At 36.3% G+C, this 18,870-nt stretch overlaps 1 protein-coding gene across 1 annotated transcript; it reads left to right on the top strand.

Annotated features, from left to right (window-relative positions):
- Positions 1 to 1,375: 1,375 nt before the first annotated feature.
- LOC129569683 (probable ATP-dependent RNA helicase CG8611) lies at positions 1,376 to 16,995 on the top strand. The gene is made up of 7 exons (XM_055448784.1): positions 1,376 to 1,615; positions 1,674 to 3,541; positions 3,775 to 3,859; positions 5,209 to 5,399; positions 5,657 to 5,811; positions 16,257 to 16,446; positions 16,552 to 16,995. The coding sequence occupies exons 1-7, from the start codon at positions 1,565 to 1,567 to the stop codon at positions 16,715 to 16,717; spliced, it is 2,706 nt and encodes a 901-aa protein (XP_055304759.1). The 5' UTR covers positions 1,376 to 1,564; the 3' UTR covers positions 16,718 to 16,995.
- The last annotated feature ends 1,875 nt before the right edge of the window (positions 16,996 to 18,870 follow it).

Here is an 18,870-nt window from a genome sequence, read left to right as displayed (position 1 = left end):
ACACGATTTCCGGCTTTTCGCTGCGTCGCTTGCCATTTATCGCATTTTGCCTGCGACTACATTCTCAACCACATACACACACACACGCTCGCTGCCCCCGACATTTTCTCTGTTGTGTCGTTGTTCGGTGCTGCTCTGCGCTTCTCTCCATTTTTCGGCAATTCATCTACAAAAGAATCGTTTCGATAACAATAAAACAAAATTTATTCACATAAATATATTTATGTAGGAATTGTGAGGAAATTTTCAACGGGCAACAATACACCACACATGTGTGACAAGTCCTGCGGATGAGCAAACCAACAAACAAAAAACGATCGATATTTATTTATTGGGAACTGAAGTTTTTTTTTCGTTTGCACATTTCCGGTGTTTATTTTCAATTCGAATCGCTCCAGTGGAACAGGATAATGACATAAATGTGCGTATGTTGCAACATTTAACCAGAGTGAGTTTTGGAAAAAAGGGTTCTTTTGTTGGCAAAACACATACACACACACACTGAATTAAGGTCAATTCGGAACCAGAAGAACACTATTATTGCCACTCAGTGAATTCGGAACAAAAGATTTTTATCATAAAAATGGCAAATAAAAAAGCGATTTCCAAACAAATAAAATATAAATCGTTCAATTGGATTTGTGTGCGATCTTGTTGTTGCTTGGATGATGCGAGAAATCAACTAATAGGTTGAAACTGTCATCGAAAACATTTTTCATAATCCCAATGGAGCATCTTCATTGAAAAATTATTACTTTTCCAAGGCCGAGATTGATGATAACATCGTATCATCTTGATATTAAGCTATTGAATGTAAACTATTCGCGAACAAAAATCATATCTTTCATTGTTCCACAAATACGCAGTTTTTAATTTGCCAATCGGCTCAATGGCTACATGTTTACATAACTTTTACAATGACGTTAACTAAAAAGTCTTGGGAAAAGTAATAGAATTCAATGGAAAATGCTATATTTGCGTGACATACTAGTATACGCTCAATTCTTCAATTCATTTCGTTTGATTGTTGCAAACGATGCAAAAATTAGTTGTGATACAATTGAAAGCCAGCTTCTTGTGTCGGTGCACGCTGAAAATCCAATAAGATAATAATTAGTATGAAATTGAGGCTAGTGGTGTTTTTCTGACTGATTACCGACTTAATTTCAATTCTCCTAAATTTGTTCTCCTGTTCATCTCCACTTGAATAGAATAATTGTAATGAAATTGCTTCCAAAATGTAAAACAAAACAGTTAAACTCACCGAACACATTTTCGCATACAAAACGCCGCTGGTCTCATGCAACACGCGTCCTCTAGTGTGATTAGTTGGCAAACCCATTGACGGCTGGTACGCATGTCAGCAATTCAGCATATGTTTCTGGCTATCAATAACCATGTGCGCTTGACATGTGTCAATACTGGTGCTTTTAAAAATGTAAATAGTGCGTCGCAACTACTGGAGTTCGACCGAAATTTACAGTTTATTACACGATTTTTTTTTAAATAAAATAAAATCACAAGAGTTTTATTTGTTTGGTTCATAAAATATTGACGTTTAAACATGGATTTGGCTCTGAATATATCAACATCAGCGAGTAGTATCAAGCCGACTGTAAGTTTGGTCTTATTAACATGTTTATTTTGAAACTAATTTTTATGTGTTTTTGTAGCAAAAATTGAAATTTCCCACAGTGGGAAAGAAAAAAAAGCAGAACACAGGTGGATTTGACTTTAATTTCGTGAAAAATGATAAAGTTAAAGCAGTTGTAGCTCGCAGACGACCGGTACAAGCAACAGTAGTCAAGAAATCGGAAGCTGTCAAGTCAACAGCAGCAAATTTGGCCTCAAAACCCGTAGAAAAAGCGGAAAATATTTCAAAATCGACACAAAAAAATTATGTTACACCTCTGAAACCAACGCCGAAAAAGCCAAATGATGACGTCGATGCTCTTTTGAACATAGCTAAGGTAAAGAAGCCAGAGGATGAAGTGTCGTTGAGTCTGAATATCGACACAAACGTCGATTTGAGCACATTTTCCGGTAAGAGATTCGGGGAGAAGAAGAAGAAATTGTCACGAAATGAGCGCAAAGAGCGAGTGATGCAGCGGAGAATCGAGGAAGCTCGTGGTAAACAAGATAATAGAACGCCATATGCTGGTCCTAAACCGTCGAATACTCCTCATGATGAATCGAATGTCACGCAAAAAACATCAATTGCGGTCCAAGGAGGAAATTCGTCAAAGAATCCATTTGAGAGAAAGACCGATAAACCGAATAAACCGTTTAAGAAAGCAGAAAACATCTTCAAAAACACTCCCGATATTCCAGTGGTTGGTCAACGATTTGTGAAACCATTGAATGAAATTGTTTTTACTGGTTTACCCATGAGCTCAATCGGCTTACATCCTCATTTGGTAAAATCATTGGCTGATTTATTCGGAATAACTGAATTGACAAGCGTACAACAACGAGCGGTTCCAGTCACGCTCGAAGGTCGTGACATACTAGTACGATCTCAAACTGGATCTGGCAAAACATTGGCCTATGCACTTCCAATAGTGCAACAACTTCAAGACATCAAGCCGAAAATCAGTCGAACAGACGGGATCTATGCCTTGGTCATTGTTCCAACGCGTGAGCTGGCCATTCAAACCCTTGAGGTGTTCATCAAACTCCTGAAACCATTCACGTGGATTGTGCCAACCTACATCACGGGAGGAGAAAAACGAAAATCGGAAAAGGCTCGTCTTCGCAAAGGAGTTAACATTTTGATAGGAACACCCGGTCGAATTTGTGACCATCTACTGCACACCGAATCATTTAAATTGGATAAGGTAAAGAATTTAGTTTTGGATGAAGCCGATCGACTGTACGAATGTGGATATGAAAAAGATGTCAAAGTTATCGTTGATGCATTGAACAAACCACCCGAATCGAAAAATCCATTTAAAGCGGCGGCTGATGATGAAGTGCAAGAAAAACCAATATCAAATCTACAAACTTCATTACTATCAGCTACTCTATCAACGGCCGTTCATCAGCTGGCTGGACTAGCACTGAAAAATCCTCTGTTCATTGACACTTGTGATCAAAAGAATATCGAACTACCGAAAACAATCCCAATCGCTGGAGACAGCCAGTCCGTCGAAGCTATTGAGGAAAGTTTAGCCAATGAAAATATTGTAATTCCAGAGAAAGTTACACAAAAATACATTTTGGTGCCGCCAAAATTACGTTTAGTCACTCTAACCGGATTGATTGCCAAGGAAACCAGCGATGAGAAGAAATCGTCGAAGATTTTAGTATTTTTGGCCACGGAGAATTTAGTCGATTATCATTATGATTTAATGACCGAAACATTGACGAAAAAAGTGGTCGACTCAGACGACGAGGACGATGACAATGATGACGATAATATGGCACTTCCGGACGGTGAAAGCGATTTGGAAGATGATGAAGGATTGTTGGATAAAGTGCGAGCAAAAACCAAGAAGAAGTTCAAAGAACGACCATTGCTGGCGGATGTCAAGTTTTTCAAGTGAGTTTCGGATTGGAAATATTTTTATTCATGTTTTTTCATTCAAATGGGTTTCTCAATCTTGGTGTCATTGGTTTTTGTAGTTGGAAAATCCATAACAAAATTATTTTGCTACTTTTTATGTTTAAAACTTTGAGAGTATATTTTATTCTCAAAATTGATTGAAATTAAAATTGAATTACCATAGTGTCCCTGTGCATATATTCCTCATAATTTTGATGTCTCATTTACAGGCTCCATGGATCGTTGACGCAACACGAACGTAGTGCCATTTTTAAAGCGTTCAAAGAGGCAAAATCGGGTGTGCTCTTGACAACGGTGAGTATATTTGAGTTGACTCACACTCATCCGTATTCAGTACATTTCCAATCGATTTTGGATAAAAGAATTTAAACAAGCGTAAAAAATGGGCATACATTGTAATGCCACGAAGAGATTGTTTTTTTCGGAGTATCGTTTGTTACGTTGAATCAGGTCAATTCCATGTAAAAATGTAGCTCAAAAATATTGCTTGCTAAAATAGGCACAAATAGTTTTCCCACGAGTCTCTACGCTCAAGGTTCTGGAGTCTTGACTACTCTCGACATATTTAACCGTGAAACAAATTTATCATCACGTACAACGACGACACATCAAACCGTAAGCGTAATCAATTTCAGAGCATTTTATTGGGAATGTATTCTTTCGAAGCGGAAAAATTAAAAGTCATTGTCCGAATCGCAATTTTTTTTCTACTCATCTTCTAAACGTGTCGTCTAAGATTCGAACGTTCTTAAGACAGAAATCGCTCTCAAGCGACACAAACACACACACATGGAAAATGGCTACAGTTAAACAATTCTGATTACAATGAGAATATGTAAAACGAATAATAATTTTCTGGTTACGTCAATGAAGCGATGAAATTCACGTTTCGACGTGATTCGAGTTCAGTTTCACACGGATATCGTTCGTTTGATTGCCTCGTAGGCGATGCTTCGCTTTTGGAAAAGAAAATATTTCTTACGAAGAAACGAATGATACGCAGTCTGTCATTTGTATATTGACAGTAGAATGGTATTTAAACGACCTGCAAATCACACCGAATTTTCGATTCGAATGTGACTCATGCTGGGCAAATGATTGGCTTTTTTTTCTCGAGGTGGTCAAACATTTGCCATCACTTAAGTGATCACCTTTATTCAAATATACTTGGCTCTTTTCAATTTCGACATTCTTGATCTATTTTTTTCTCATTCGATGCTGAGTAGAACCAAAGACATTCCACGGCGAAATATTTTATTCAACAACAAATTAACAGCTACTGGTGTTCAATTACTCTGGATTAGATCTTGAGAAGAGAAGAGAAAAAAAACGCAGTGAAACCACAAACTGTGTTTATGGTTCGATTGGCTGAAAGAATGTTCACATGATACTTGTTCACAAGGCAATTAAAAATTCTTTATTAATGACCACAACGATTACATAGCGTTATGTCTAGGGCAATATGTGGGGCATTTGGATTTGATTGTAACGTAAACTCGCAGCAGGTTAACTCCAGCAAATGTGCAATGTCATTCATTGTGTTTGCGTGTTTGTGTGTGTGTGTGTGCAGATAGAGATAGTGTCGCATTTCATTCACATTTGATTCAAACTGTATCCTTTTGTTGTGTGTGTTTCGAATGCAGGATGTGACCGCACGTGGGATCGATGTGCCAGCGGTAGATTTGGTGGTTCAGTTTTCATCACCCCATAAATTGGCTGATTACGTGCATCGAGTTGGTCGCACAGCACGAGCTGGCCGCAGTGGAAACGCTATACTATTTCTATGTCCAAACGAAGTGGAATTCATACGAACACTGGAATCGAAACGGATTAGGTAAGTTCCAAAAGCATTGAGTTGAAATTTAGTCTTGTTTTTAAGTTTTTGTATGGAATTTTTTTTTTCAATTTCATAAAAATAATACCGATTCTTCTCTAAGAATCAGAATGAAAGACGGTTCTTCTAGAATATTCATTCCTTCTTTCAAAAATAACAAATCCTTTAAATATTTTCTGAATGAGTTAAAAAAAACTGATTACAAAAATTGAATAAAAATTAAATTCAACCAAAAATTATGTGCTATTTGTTTCTAGAATTGCTCAAGATGACTACAAAACGTATCTAAAAGGCGTTCAAGATAATAGCGAATTAGTGACGGGAACGTTGGAAGAAATGGCTTCTGAACTGCAGCGTAAATTCGAGTCGCTCGTCGCCGACGACAAAGAAATCTATGAAAAGGCTTGTAAAGGTGCGTATATCTATTACTAAATTCGAAGTCTGTCTGTAACTATATAGGATTTCGTCTGACATTTGTCTCCACAAACGTAATGTTTTGGAGTTAAATAATGGTTATTAAACGAGCAGCAACGAGGCAATCAAAGAACATGAGCTTGGTGGCCAAGTTAATTTTTTTTTCATTCAAAACTATTTTCCAACTCGTAATTAATACAAAATCGAATGGACTTTTCTTTCGTTGTCCAACACCTCCTTTTGTCGAGTTGGAAAAGCGAGTCAAGAACAACAACAGTAAAAGTCTGTAAATAATCTATTAGCTTGTATACAATTACCGAGACTTGCGACGCGAGGAGGGAGGGAATGTATCCATTTCAAAAGAATTATCGCTTACACTCGAGCGCTTCTTATTGATACAACAAAGACACTGTATTTAAGACATCGTCCCACAAACCATATACATATCTAATGAGACAACAGATACAACCAATCCAATGGCTTAAAACTGGTGGTTGGAGTGAAACGCGAGCGATCATTATAGATATTCAATTAAATGTGACCAGAAAGGTATATGAGATACGGGAAAAATCCAGTTTTCTTTGGAAAATTTAATTACTCCCGTTAGGATAGGAATTGGAAAACTCTTCGTTTCTCGCTTAATTGGTCTTTTTAGTGAAATGTATGCCGTGCCCATCCACAATCGAATCAAAACAAAACACAAAACAAAAGCCTCGTAATGAATACTTTGAAATGGAAAGAATAAATCAAACAAAAGTACTGAAAATACGAAAATAAGTAACGAAATTTCCGTAATTACATTTCTCCATTTTCTTGTGTTTGTGTTTGTGTGTGCGGGCTTTCTTTTTTCTCGCTCTCGTTTTTTTTCTTCTTCGTCTTTTTATTTTTCTACTTGTGTCAGTTACCATGTCATTTTAATTGTGATACTTATTGTGGTTGAATTTCGATATGTAATCATATTAGGATGGCATTGTCTGATGTGAATGGATAATGACTTAATTCTCGTACACATGTATGGCCAAATGCATGCGATTGTATCCCTCTCTACACACACACACACACACACACTCGAAAAACTCCAAACCAACAAAGTCGGATTAATTTCTGTTTTTACTTTATTTTAAAATGTTGTCGCATCGAAAATTCAAATGAACGTATACAATTCGGTTGTTGTTGTTGGTTTTTTGTGTGTCGTTGTTCAAACTTCAACCCGAGTTCCGTTCTCCGTTCGTTTGCCACGTCGATGAACGTTTTCCTGTGCTTTTGTATACAAATTGTTATCCATTTGGCCAAGTAAATACGATGTAATGCACACTTTGTCTGTTTGTGTTATTTTATCCAAATTGAAAATTCATCAAATGCTAAGTTTTCCGGGAGTGTGTCTGTATCTGTGTTTGTTTGTATGCGTCGGAAATGTATATACATGGCGATGTGGTTGTGCAATGTTGGCAAATTGGATTACCGTTAGCACGTAATTGGTTTATTACAAACTTCTGCACATACACACTTACAAAAATACCACCCGAAAACGCAACGAATACACACGTTTGAAAACGATCTAAATGCCACATTCAACGTCAATATTTCACTTTTCGGGCTGTGTCTTTATCGTCTTTGAAATCGAGTTAAAAACCCGTATGTGAATCGTATATGCTCCTGCCTTCAAGTAGCTGTTCTTTGTCTGCATTTTACCCTCGATTCCCTCGTTTATGCGGTTTTACAATCGAGTTTGCTTTCAATTTGACTGAAATGAGCATATATGCTCATATACTTCATTCAATTATTGCCTCATTTTCTATCACAAACATTTTTATTCGTTTGTTCTCCGAAACTTCCGTGATTTACTTTCTCGCTCAGCATAAATTTCAACACAATATATATATATGTGTGTGTGTGTGTCGTTGAACACGAGCGCACTTTTTTGTTATCATCATCATCAAAGCTCAAATTCAATGAAACAAAAACTTTTCGAAACCGAGCTACGAAACTCCGCTAATTAACATGAAATTTTGGCTTGGCTTTTAATTATTTTACCTTTTTTTGCCATTATAAACGGCACATTACTATACATCGAGCCGTATCTCGTCGAAACATTTGTTCATTCCAATCTTGCCTAATGCGAGCTCGTCGATTTCGATTTCGATTTAATTTGATTCGTTTATTTCCAAACTTTGGTCTTCATGGAGTAAAAAGTTGCTTTTAACCAGTTTCGGTTTGTGAGTTGAAACAATTTATCAATATTGGAATTTGTTTCGCCGCCTATTTTCTGTCATTTGCTGTCTTAAATGTCGATTAAAATGCCATTTCCCGACTCCGTAGGTGAGGAACAACAAGACGTTTGGCTTCGAGTGTTTGGCGTTCAGTACAGACAAAATGTGGTGCGTTACCGCCTTTTCGATTCATTCTAGTTTTTTTTCTGGTTTCGTTGTTTTTTGTTATAACAAGATCTCGAGATATTTCTTGTGATTGCTCAACTTGATCTGAATGAATAATTAATCGATTGATTTCTCCCCTTTTTTTTCAAGAGCTAAAAAGCCAGACATTTATAATTTATTGGTTTGTGTGAATTTTTATAGCGAGTTTGATGATATTTTCAGAACGCAAATGGTGCGCGACCATCAATTCTAAATGGGAACTTTCAATTACTGAAACTGGTCAATTTGGGACATTAGCATGGTATTAAATATTATTATTGAAAGAAAATACTTAAACGACTTGACGTCGTAAGGATTTATTTTTAGAAAAACAAATGGGCATACGGTATTAAATATACATTTTACTTCCCATTTGTATATTCCAATACACAATTACTTCCCGATTTTGACCGTTCACCTGACAGTTACTCGACGACCGTTAGATTTATTGCTCGCAACGATTGCTGATTATCTTATTATGGCATATAGCGCCACGGCGCGCGCCTATTCCGAGGATAATGAAAGAAAAATGTCGTTCTTTTTTCAATTTTCTCATCGTTTGGTCTGCGCCACATGGAGTGCATATGTGTGTGCTCGTTTGTTCAAAAATCGTGACCACAAATATATATAACGTTACCTAATTCCTAATTACCCATTATTATTTATTTTGTGTGGCTAAAAGTTACAATTAATATTTATTCACAAAACGACGGCATTTCTTGCGGGCTTTTCTTCTTCTCCAAATGTGGTACACGCGTCCGCGTGTATATAAGCCATTGGCCTTAGATTTGCATTTCGAATGGTCGAATTGTTTGCACAATAATTGTTTTGGTAAATCGAATGGCAATGGAGAGAAAAAAAGAACTGAACGTCACATGGAAATCGGGCCACTAATCACCGACGCAAATGAGCAGCGAACCTAAAACAGTCCATAAAACTTCAAACAGAATGAGCATATTTCGATTGTTCACATGAAAAGCGATTTGTAACATTTATTACACGTGACTACTTGACTTCCTTAAGTGCCTCGAACCTTTTTTTCGTTTGTCCCATTTCACTCTCTATCCGCTATTTTTCTGGCCGTCTCCGGCTCTCTTTTTTTTAATGTTTTTTAATTTAACCCCCTAGAGGTAAACACACGAAGCAACAGCAGCACAAAACTCTGTTTCCATTTGTTCGACTTGAATTATCATCAATATCGACATCGTATTTGAAACGCGCAACGACAACGACGACGACATTAGCGTACATTATGGATTCGTTGCTTCTCACACAGAAACACCGCCCAGAAAATACCAAAACCATTCGTCTACTAATATTCACTTAGCTCATTTCCCCCTCCGTTCACGCACAGCATGGCCAAAGCACATTTCAAATGTTCGTCGTTTTCGTTCTCTTTCTCTCTCTCTCTCTCGCTGCCTTCCTTCTTCTTTGCAATAAATCAACAAATTTGTGACGCTAGTGGACCATTTCCATATTCATTGTCAGGCAAAATTGTACATTTTCCGATTTGATTTTTCCGTTTTTTCTCCTCTCACTCTCTCTCGGTGAAGTGGCGATAAGCGCACTCATTTTGTTCCACTTTTCTCGAACAACAAAACGCAAATTGAACAATTGGTGTGCAAGCGCGTAGCAAATGCTCACTCATAAATTTGTTGCTATTATAATTTGTTATTTTTTTTTTAACTGTAGCCACCACACATGGAAAGCATGTAATTAAGAGAAAATATCCTTGAAAACAATTGTACATTTTTGCTCTTTTAACGATCTTTTCTTTTCGCCAATTGTATTGTGTACATTTTGCGTTCGCCTCTGAATCGGGCGAACTTATTCGCATGCAAAACGACAATACGAGAGCAAAGTGAAAAAAAAAAACAAAACAAAATGCGACCAACAAAATGAACAAAACGCTTGGAATTATAGGCGCAATGCATGCGCTTCACTTTTGTTACAATTAACCAGAAAAACAAAGGGAAAAATGGCAGCGAATAGAATGCAGCAACTACCGTGCACTTTGATGGGAAATTGAATTTTAATGGGAAAACAATGCGCAAAAATAACCACTCGACGGCGTTAAAAGGACACTCATTACATTACCCACTTGAATGTGTGTATACGAGCAACGAGCTGCAGAGAGAGCGACGGGTTCAAGTGGTTTGCTGTTTTCTTGCAATAATATTTTCTTTTCCGTGCTTATTCATTTGCCACTTCACCACCACCACCAACCGGCAAATCGACTATGTACGACAAACGAACGAGCACCAGCGAGTGCTTGCGATCGAGTGGAATTGTTGCGGTTGTGTATGTACTGTTTGTTGTGCTCGCTGCGTTCCTTCCGTTTTGGCATAACCATAAGTGCCTTATAAAATGCTCTCCACACAATTCTAACAACCAGAGAATTGCACGCAACAAACAAAAAGAAATTACAATTTCAGATATCAAGTACAATTAAATGCGAACTAATTGCATTTCACTTAGTTTTTCTTTGTCCCCTTCAGTGAAGTACTGCGACGCGCTCGTTTAAGCTTTCACAATTTTTTTTGTTCATTCGTTTAGTCACACGACTCGTTGTTACCATTTCTGTGAAAGTACATTTTAAAGGCTCACTTTCGTTTGAAATTTCATTGAATTTGATAGCATTGAGAAAAATGAGTAAATGACTCGAGTACCTTTCCAACATCGAACGGCATTCAATAGTGAATTCAATGATTGAATGAATAAAATCTTGAAATTTGAAATAGTTTAATGAATCGATTCTTTTTTAGGATTCTTTTTTAAATCAATAGAATTCAATCAATATTGGCCAAGAAGATATTTGGCCAAAAAATTGCCTACAAACCCACAATTATGTGAGATAGTTCATGGAATTTATGAATTGGCTCGGAAAAAGTTATTTATGCGAAATATTTTGATGAATTCATCAAAATTATAAATTTTCTAAAGTTTTGAAACAAAAAATCAAATCTCTACTGAAAACAGTTTGATGTTCCCACAAAATTCGCCGATGACCGCACTTATTCAATAAATTCATCACTAAAATATATCCTCTACACTCTTCGTTGTGCATCGATGTGTCGAGCTGCATGCATTGCAGTGTGAAAAGTGACTTGCGCGACTGCACTTTACTATTGTCAAACACTGCACGCGTGTGTACCTAATAAATCTCCCTTGCACTCACTCATTGCTCATTGTATTTGCCGAGTGTTTGAATAGTTTTGCCATAGTTTGTGCTGATTGTTTTCACCCTCATTTAATACGCTTCAGTGGCGTTGCATTCAAACTTGGGTGGATGTAATTTGTTAAGTGTCGATTTTCGTTATTTACTACTTGGACATAATCAATGTGAGCGGTTGGACAGCGGGAATGTAATGCATGGGAAGTGGCAAGAGATTTAATAGATTTGAAAACGCTTCACCGCGGGCCAATATGTTCAGCGTCGGGTAATTGCTGAATTGGCAATTTGTTCAATGAATTGTTCGTGACACTGTTCGAACCAGCAATTCCTCAATTGCAAGAGTTGCATTTGAGTAAAGAATAGCTTAAGTCAGTTTCAATAGAAATAATTTTGTCGCAGCAACTCTCAATTACAAGTCAAAAAAACATTTAAATATTATTTTATTTGTCTTTCTCCATCTAAAACAGTACATTTCTCTCGTTTTCACACTATTCCGTCAATTGAAAATCGACAAAGTGTCATTTTAAATAGCCTCAAACCAAAAATTAGCATTGTTGCCTTTTGTTTGGGTTCATTTAAATTTTTCACTTCGTTAGTCCGAACACAAATTCTTTGTCGTTTCTTTTTCTCTATCCGTCTTCTGTGCGTGGCAAAAATAAATATTTTAATATTTATGTCTCAATAGCGAATCCCATGCAATGCGTGTTCGTGTTCAATGATTTCAGTCAGGCGATATAATTTGTTATAACAATGGCAATTATTGTCGTCACTCAACGTCCCCAAAACGAAAAAAAAAATAGTAATTCGCATTAATTGCTCGTGTGTTCCTGTGACCGTGCATTGCATTGATGGCATTTTGTGCGAAGAAATCGACATGTGACATTTCACTGCAGGATAAATATGTTTATAGTCGTTAATAAAACGATTTTTCCTGTTATTTTCGGCTCTTTATGGCCTGCGGCAAACCTTAATAACTGCCAAATTATCTTTCAACATAGAAAAAAAAGAAATGTATGCAGGAAATCCAACTGATTTATTGAATATTTTGATGTAATATGAATGCGATCTTCCGATTGCAAATGGACCGACCCAATGCATTAGAAGCGGCAGTTAGACGATGAAAACAATTGGTTCAGTCGCTTTGTGCGCGCCCCTTTTTCATGCACAACACAGCACCACCAACATTCTTTGCTATACTTTTTGAAAGTTGTGTTGGTAAATTAAATCGGCTAATGTTCTATGTATTTTCGTAACATGCAAGAAAAATACTCGAAATTGGCTAACAATATTATATTAACGGTTCGTTTCACTGATTAAATTATTCACATTATTCTTTTAGCTACGATATTCAGTGCTGAAAATGGAACGATTTTCGTCGAAAAGCAACTGTCTACATTCGAATACGAGTTTTTTTTTCTTCAAACGGGCTGAAACACAGAAGAAAAATCACTCGATGGGAATATTGATGAAATTGGCTTTTATGTTTCAATGATGATAACAATCGTGCGTTCGAGATAAATCGAAAAATATTGTTCATTTTCGTATTGAATTGCTACCGTTTTGTTTGTCCTTATTCTCTCTCTCTCTCTCTCTCTCTCTCTCTCTCTCTCTCTCTCTCTCTGTGTGTGTGTGTGTGTGTATGTTGGCTATGAAGGGTTTTGAGCGGAAATATTGCAAACGTTCATTTCAAGGCAACAGCCAATTTGTGCGGCTCTATCACACACTAATTTCAACGGAATCAACACGAAAATGAGCTCTTGCCATTTCCCTTTTACGAACGATAGCAACAACAAATGATGTTCACGCTTCAACGCGCTTCTCTTTTATTTCGATTGTGTTTTTTTTTCTTTCCTTCGCCAAATCGCCTCGAACTTTTTCTACTATTGTTGTTGCTTTTCACAATAATAGGATTCATTTCTATCATTTAGATCCTTTTGCGATTGAAATAAAATCGGCCAAATGTACACATTTACAAATGAGCACCGTTGTTCCTATCATTCTACCCTTAGGCAGAGGAAGAGAAGCAGATCAAATTAACCGTTTTTTATAATCATAATTAAAGTCCAATTAAATTCACAACAAAAACGAGAAAAAAAAACAAAGCAATCTTCATTTCGAAAGGATTCTTTCCGCTAAATTCTGTGAATATAAACATTTTTTTTAATGCAAAAAGGTCTCTTACGAAGCGCCATTAGGCCAAAAACTATTAAAACAAATCCCAATGAACGCTGTAATTATCAAGTAGCTACCGCGAGAACATATGTAAACAGTTAAACAACGTTTTTGCGTTTTCTTCCAAAGATTTTATTACTTAATGATTACTACACGTAAGAAGAAGCAAACTGAATGGCAAATTAATGGCATTTGCCGAACGTTTGCACGTCGGCGACGATGGATTCATCAAAATACTCTTAATCGACGGAAAGACGAATCCCTTTTGGCGCTCATATTCAACCTTGCCAAATATTTTCAACCAATATTTAATTGGACGAAGGAGCTACCTCACAACAACATGCGGATTCGCAGAATTAACATTAAGTCATAAATGTGGCGCGATATTAAAAATGTCTTGGATTTTATACTGTTTTTTTTTTTTGGAATTGGAGGAGGCTTAATGTTATTGTGATATAAGAGTCAAAGTCTTTCGAATTAAATCTATCCAAGACAAACTGGGAAAAATATGATCAGTCATCGAAAGTCCCTATATTCAAAAGGAGTTTCTAGAGTCATTCCTTATTCAATTGAGGAAAATTCGGAAGAAAAAAGATCCCGTTCAATCATTTTTCCATCAATACCTTGACCTGTCGAATAATAATGAATAATTGAAGTGGCTCGTGTCCCCAATTTCCTTCACTTTCCCTTCATAAAATTTGCTAGAAAATAAATATTATGCTATCAAATTTTTTGGGTTGTGCTCGTACTAATTTTTTTTACTAAACACTCGTATTAAAATTCGAAAAAAGATATGAAAAATACGTAGAAATGGAAAGATTCTCCTAATTACAGCTATTGTGGGATAGAAACAGTTGAAGAATTGTCATTGATTTGACATTCAAAATGCGTTGAATTTTTAATTGAACGTTCGGTTATAAATGGCTTAATAGGAATCACTTGTTACTGAACTGGTTTGACATATCCAAAGTTAAAAGCAGAGATTTTGTTGTTAACACTTGACCCCAGCGAACAAAAACTGCGTCTCAATATCGGTTATTGGTTTTTAATTTGGTTGATGATTATAATGTTCTTTTTCGGCTTTTATTTCTCGGTCTCGCATCGAATTCATCGTTGCGTAACTAACCAAAAAAAGCAAACACTTGCGGTTATTTTGAATCGATTGAGTTGAGTCTGAAGCTCGAATGTTCACTGAATGCCACAGTTCAATTACAATTATTATTATCAACGACGATGACGACGACAGACAAAAAAATAATTACGATTGAGAGAATTCGAAGACACGAGTGGCCAGACTCAAGAATTGTAATGATAGCAATTTGTTTGTATTTCAATTTCGATGTACAGTTTTTCTGGCAATTATTGCTTAGTGTCATTGGGTTTTTGTTCCATTTGACAGCATTGCGATGGACAAGCCAAACGCGGCTAATGAGAACATATTTCATGTTTTTGATTAAATTTTCAAAATTGTTAAGAGGAAACGTGTGTCGTTTGAAAAATCGATTTTCTTCGGTCTAATTGCCGTACACCTTCGATTCCGTTGTGTGTGTGTGTGTGTGTGTGCCATTTGTCGCATTCATCAAAAATTTTTGGAAAACCATTAGAAATATCTTTTTTTTTAATCGAATGATAATTGTGTGTGTGTGTGGTGTCCGTAAAATCGATGGTGCCAAACAAGGTGGAAGTATTAATAGCAATTTGAAAAGGCCAACACAAAAAAGGAGCGCGGATACAGATACAAATAGAAAAAAAATCATTTTATTGGTTTTTAAGTTGTTTTTAATGGTTTGGACTTGTGTGTAAAAATGATGTCATTTTATCGAGCCCCGCGGTTCGATGGCATCTCTGTTTTGTCATGTGATTGTCCATTTACCAGATAAAAAAAAGTCAACATACACACCTATTGTGAGTGTGATGATGATTGGCGCGGTCTTTTGATGGATGGCTCACATTATAGTTCCATTTTGTTTTTGTTGATTGTGCCAAGTGCCGACTTTTTAGTCAAAGGTGTGAGCATCCGTTGAGTTTCGTTTACAATAAACACCAACCAATAATTATGCGTCCTTCTTGCGTTTCCGATTTTTTCTCGTTCGTGCACTTTCTCTCTATCTCTCTCAATGCGTCTTCGATTGCAGCCATGAAGCCAATTGTTTTAGTTTATGCACTCCCTCTTGCGTTTGACGCAGCAACATTGTAGTGGCGAAAGTGCAAGCACCTTGAACGATTTTTCTTTGGACAAAGAAGAAAAATATAAAATAATTGGTGAATATTCTGCTTCGCTCTTCACTTTCCGTCTCTTCAAATGCATTTGCCTGTTGCATGTTGCCGAACACGCACAATTGATGATAGATTGAGGCAATGGAAGCAGCATTTTCCGAAACATATTACCATCCACACATTGTTAACGGTGTGAACAGAAGGCTGAACACGATTTTTCTCCATCGACTTACTGGATGATTGGCTTTTTCCTCTTTTTCATCACTCGAACTGACACTTTTTGTCGCTTTAGCCTGTGTCTCACTCTTTTTCTCTCGCACTCGTCCGATTTCACCCGTTCTCTCGGCGTCATCATTAAATGTAATTTTCCGAAAACAAATTGCCACCAAAAATACCACATTATTTCTATTAAATTTATTAAGACAAATAAATAATTCTTCCGTTTCTTTGTGATCTCATTAACAGCATTCGTGTCATGGTTACGTTACATATCATCGTTCCCAAAAGATTTGCGACACATTTTCAATGTGAAAAATGCGCACATGGGTCATTACGCAAAAAGTTTAGCGTTGCGCGAACCACCGAAATCATTTACAAAAGAGTTTAGCAAGCCAAAAGCGCCGTTACCACAGAATCGATTAACGTACACCGACAGGTAATTAAACAGCGCTCAAACTAAAAAAATACTCACCAAACGTCTACTTAACAAGACGAAATTTCAATTTCCTGTCGTTTTTTTCTTTCTTTTCTCTCTCTTTAGATCGACAACCAAAAAATCGGAACGAGTAACTGATTCAAAAACTGTGAAACAGAACGGAATAAAACGGCCAGCGCCTGGTCTCGCCAAATTCGTATCGAAATCAATTAGTTTATCAACATCGGAATTCGACAGTGGCTTGCCTCCGCTGAAAAAACGAAAGAAGTAACACGATAAATCACGGAAACTGCATCGCTAACAACACAAAAAAACGTTTTCTCGTTAACGGAAACACCGCTTCATTTAAACAATTCGGTGAAATTTGTAATTGATTTCGTATTTTCCTTAACTCTAATTCTTTAACTTTTTCAATTGGTTGATTTTTCATTGTTAAATGAATAAAATCCACAAATAATTCATTGGAAATTATTGTGAGTCTGATACATATATTCGACTCGTTGATGTGACGAGCACAAAATGCATGAAATAAATTGATGTAAAAACAAACATGATTTGATTTGGGTTTTTTTTCAACTTCTTCTTCGTAAATTCTATTTTACGGTAGCCAATTGATATTCAAACAAGGCTTAATCGAACACCTAAAACACCTTTCAACGAACAAATTTATTTCGGTCGATTGTTTTCCAATTATCACTTGAAACAAGTGGAGAAAATCGACCGAAAATCAGAAGAAAAAACAAACAAGCCGTCGACCATCGTAGTTTTTTGTTTGTTTTAAATTGAAATTTGAAATTATTCGAATTTGAAGCAAGATGAATTTCAACACCGATCGACAAAAGTAACAGGTAGCTTTTTAAGTGAATAATTGAAGTGAAACCACTGTCTGCGGCACAGACTAAGAAAAATGTAGGTATTGATCGAACAAGATGGTGCGGAAAATCGATACAGAAAGTCATATTTATGGAAACCATCCATCATTCCAAGGCAAAACTGTTTCGAACTGAATAACAATTCTTGAACAGGCTGTCAGCTATATTTACTCACAAAACTAATTAAAATCCATTTAAAAAGTCAAATACCGTAGACCAAAGGTAGAATTTCATCGGTCTGACAAATTTGGTAAAGATAGCCACTACCATAGGTTGCCTACTATGAATCTGAATAGATCGTTTGCTTTTGGTCTTCGTTCCGCTTGATTGCCGCACAAAAGAATCAAATCAAAAATCAATAGAAAAATATTAAAGTGTGAAAAATTTCATTAAATTGCATTTTTTTTCTCAAGATTTTATCTGGTGGAATTTCTCAATTCGGATGCATGTCTTTTCAAACTCTACTCAATAGCCTCAAATATAATCTAAATTATGCATGGTGATGATGAGTTGGCAATTATATTCTAAAAAAGAAAGAAAAATCAATATGAAGCGACATTGTTTATCGATGGGTATAGCCGTGACAAAGTGCTAACAATACAATACAAAACTGAAACACACACCCAAAACCACAAAATGTTAATCATAATTACGAGTGAATAAATACATTTGATCGCATCGTTTGCATGCATTATTCTGTGTGTAAGGCGTTTAATGCCTGTGACAAATTTCAGGCAACGCAGATGTATTTTTCTGTTCAAAATGGACTTAATGTCCATTAGAAAAAAAAGAAGAAGAAGAAAATTCATCTTATAAATTGCACAATTATATCGATATTCACACAATCAAATTCAAATTATGTATCCATTTGAGCGATTTCATCCTGTTTAGTGTGTGTGTGTGTGTATTCGTTGATTTTATCGTTAAAATGTCGTAATTTGAAATTCGTTTCATTCATTCGTCTCCTTTTAGCCATTCATAAACAAAAAAATAAATTTCGTTTGTCCATATTTTTTCCCACTAAACAATCGAACGAGAAAAAAATGGAATGGATAATGTTGGTGGACAGAGTGGAGATAGCGAATGAAAAAAATATTAATTTGAATGATTGTGCTGGATTCGGCAAAAGCGGGTGAGACGGAAAGAGAGAGAGAGACGTTGTCTTTTTTTCTCTGTTGGTTTTGCGTTTTGGAAGCGGCGTTTTCTTTTTAGTTGTTGTTTTTTTTAATGATGCCGTTTGCCACACCTCTGTTAAAGATACGGCGGATCGATGCAAGAGCCGGAAAATCATACATAAATGTTGCGTTCGGGCGATCGATGATGTCGATTCATGTGCTGATAACCTTTCGATTAATCTTTGTATTTATATCTTCTTCTTTTTTTTGTTAGTGAAATGAAATCTGATTTTGACCACTTTTCGAAAAGAAATGAAGAAAAAAAGTAAATTGATTCGTTCAAAATGTATGCGGCAACTTTGCTCTTTGTGTATGTTGGTATGTCGTCAATGCGCCACCAATAATCAATGGTCGGCGAATTGCTTCATTTTCAATTT

Source organism: Sitodiplosis mosellana, unplaced genomic scaffold (genome assembly GCF_009176505.1).
Source record: "Sitodiplosis mosellana isolate CC-2019 unplaced genomic scaffold, AAFC_SMos_1.0 Smas_scaffold_38, whole genome shotgun sequence".
In the NCBI taxonomy this organism is placed as follows: domain Eukaryota; kingdom Metazoa; phylum Arthropoda; class Insecta; order Diptera; family Cecidomyiidae; genus Sitodiplosis; species Sitodiplosis mosellana.
This window is presented reverse-complemented; position numbering and strand designations above follow the sequence as displayed.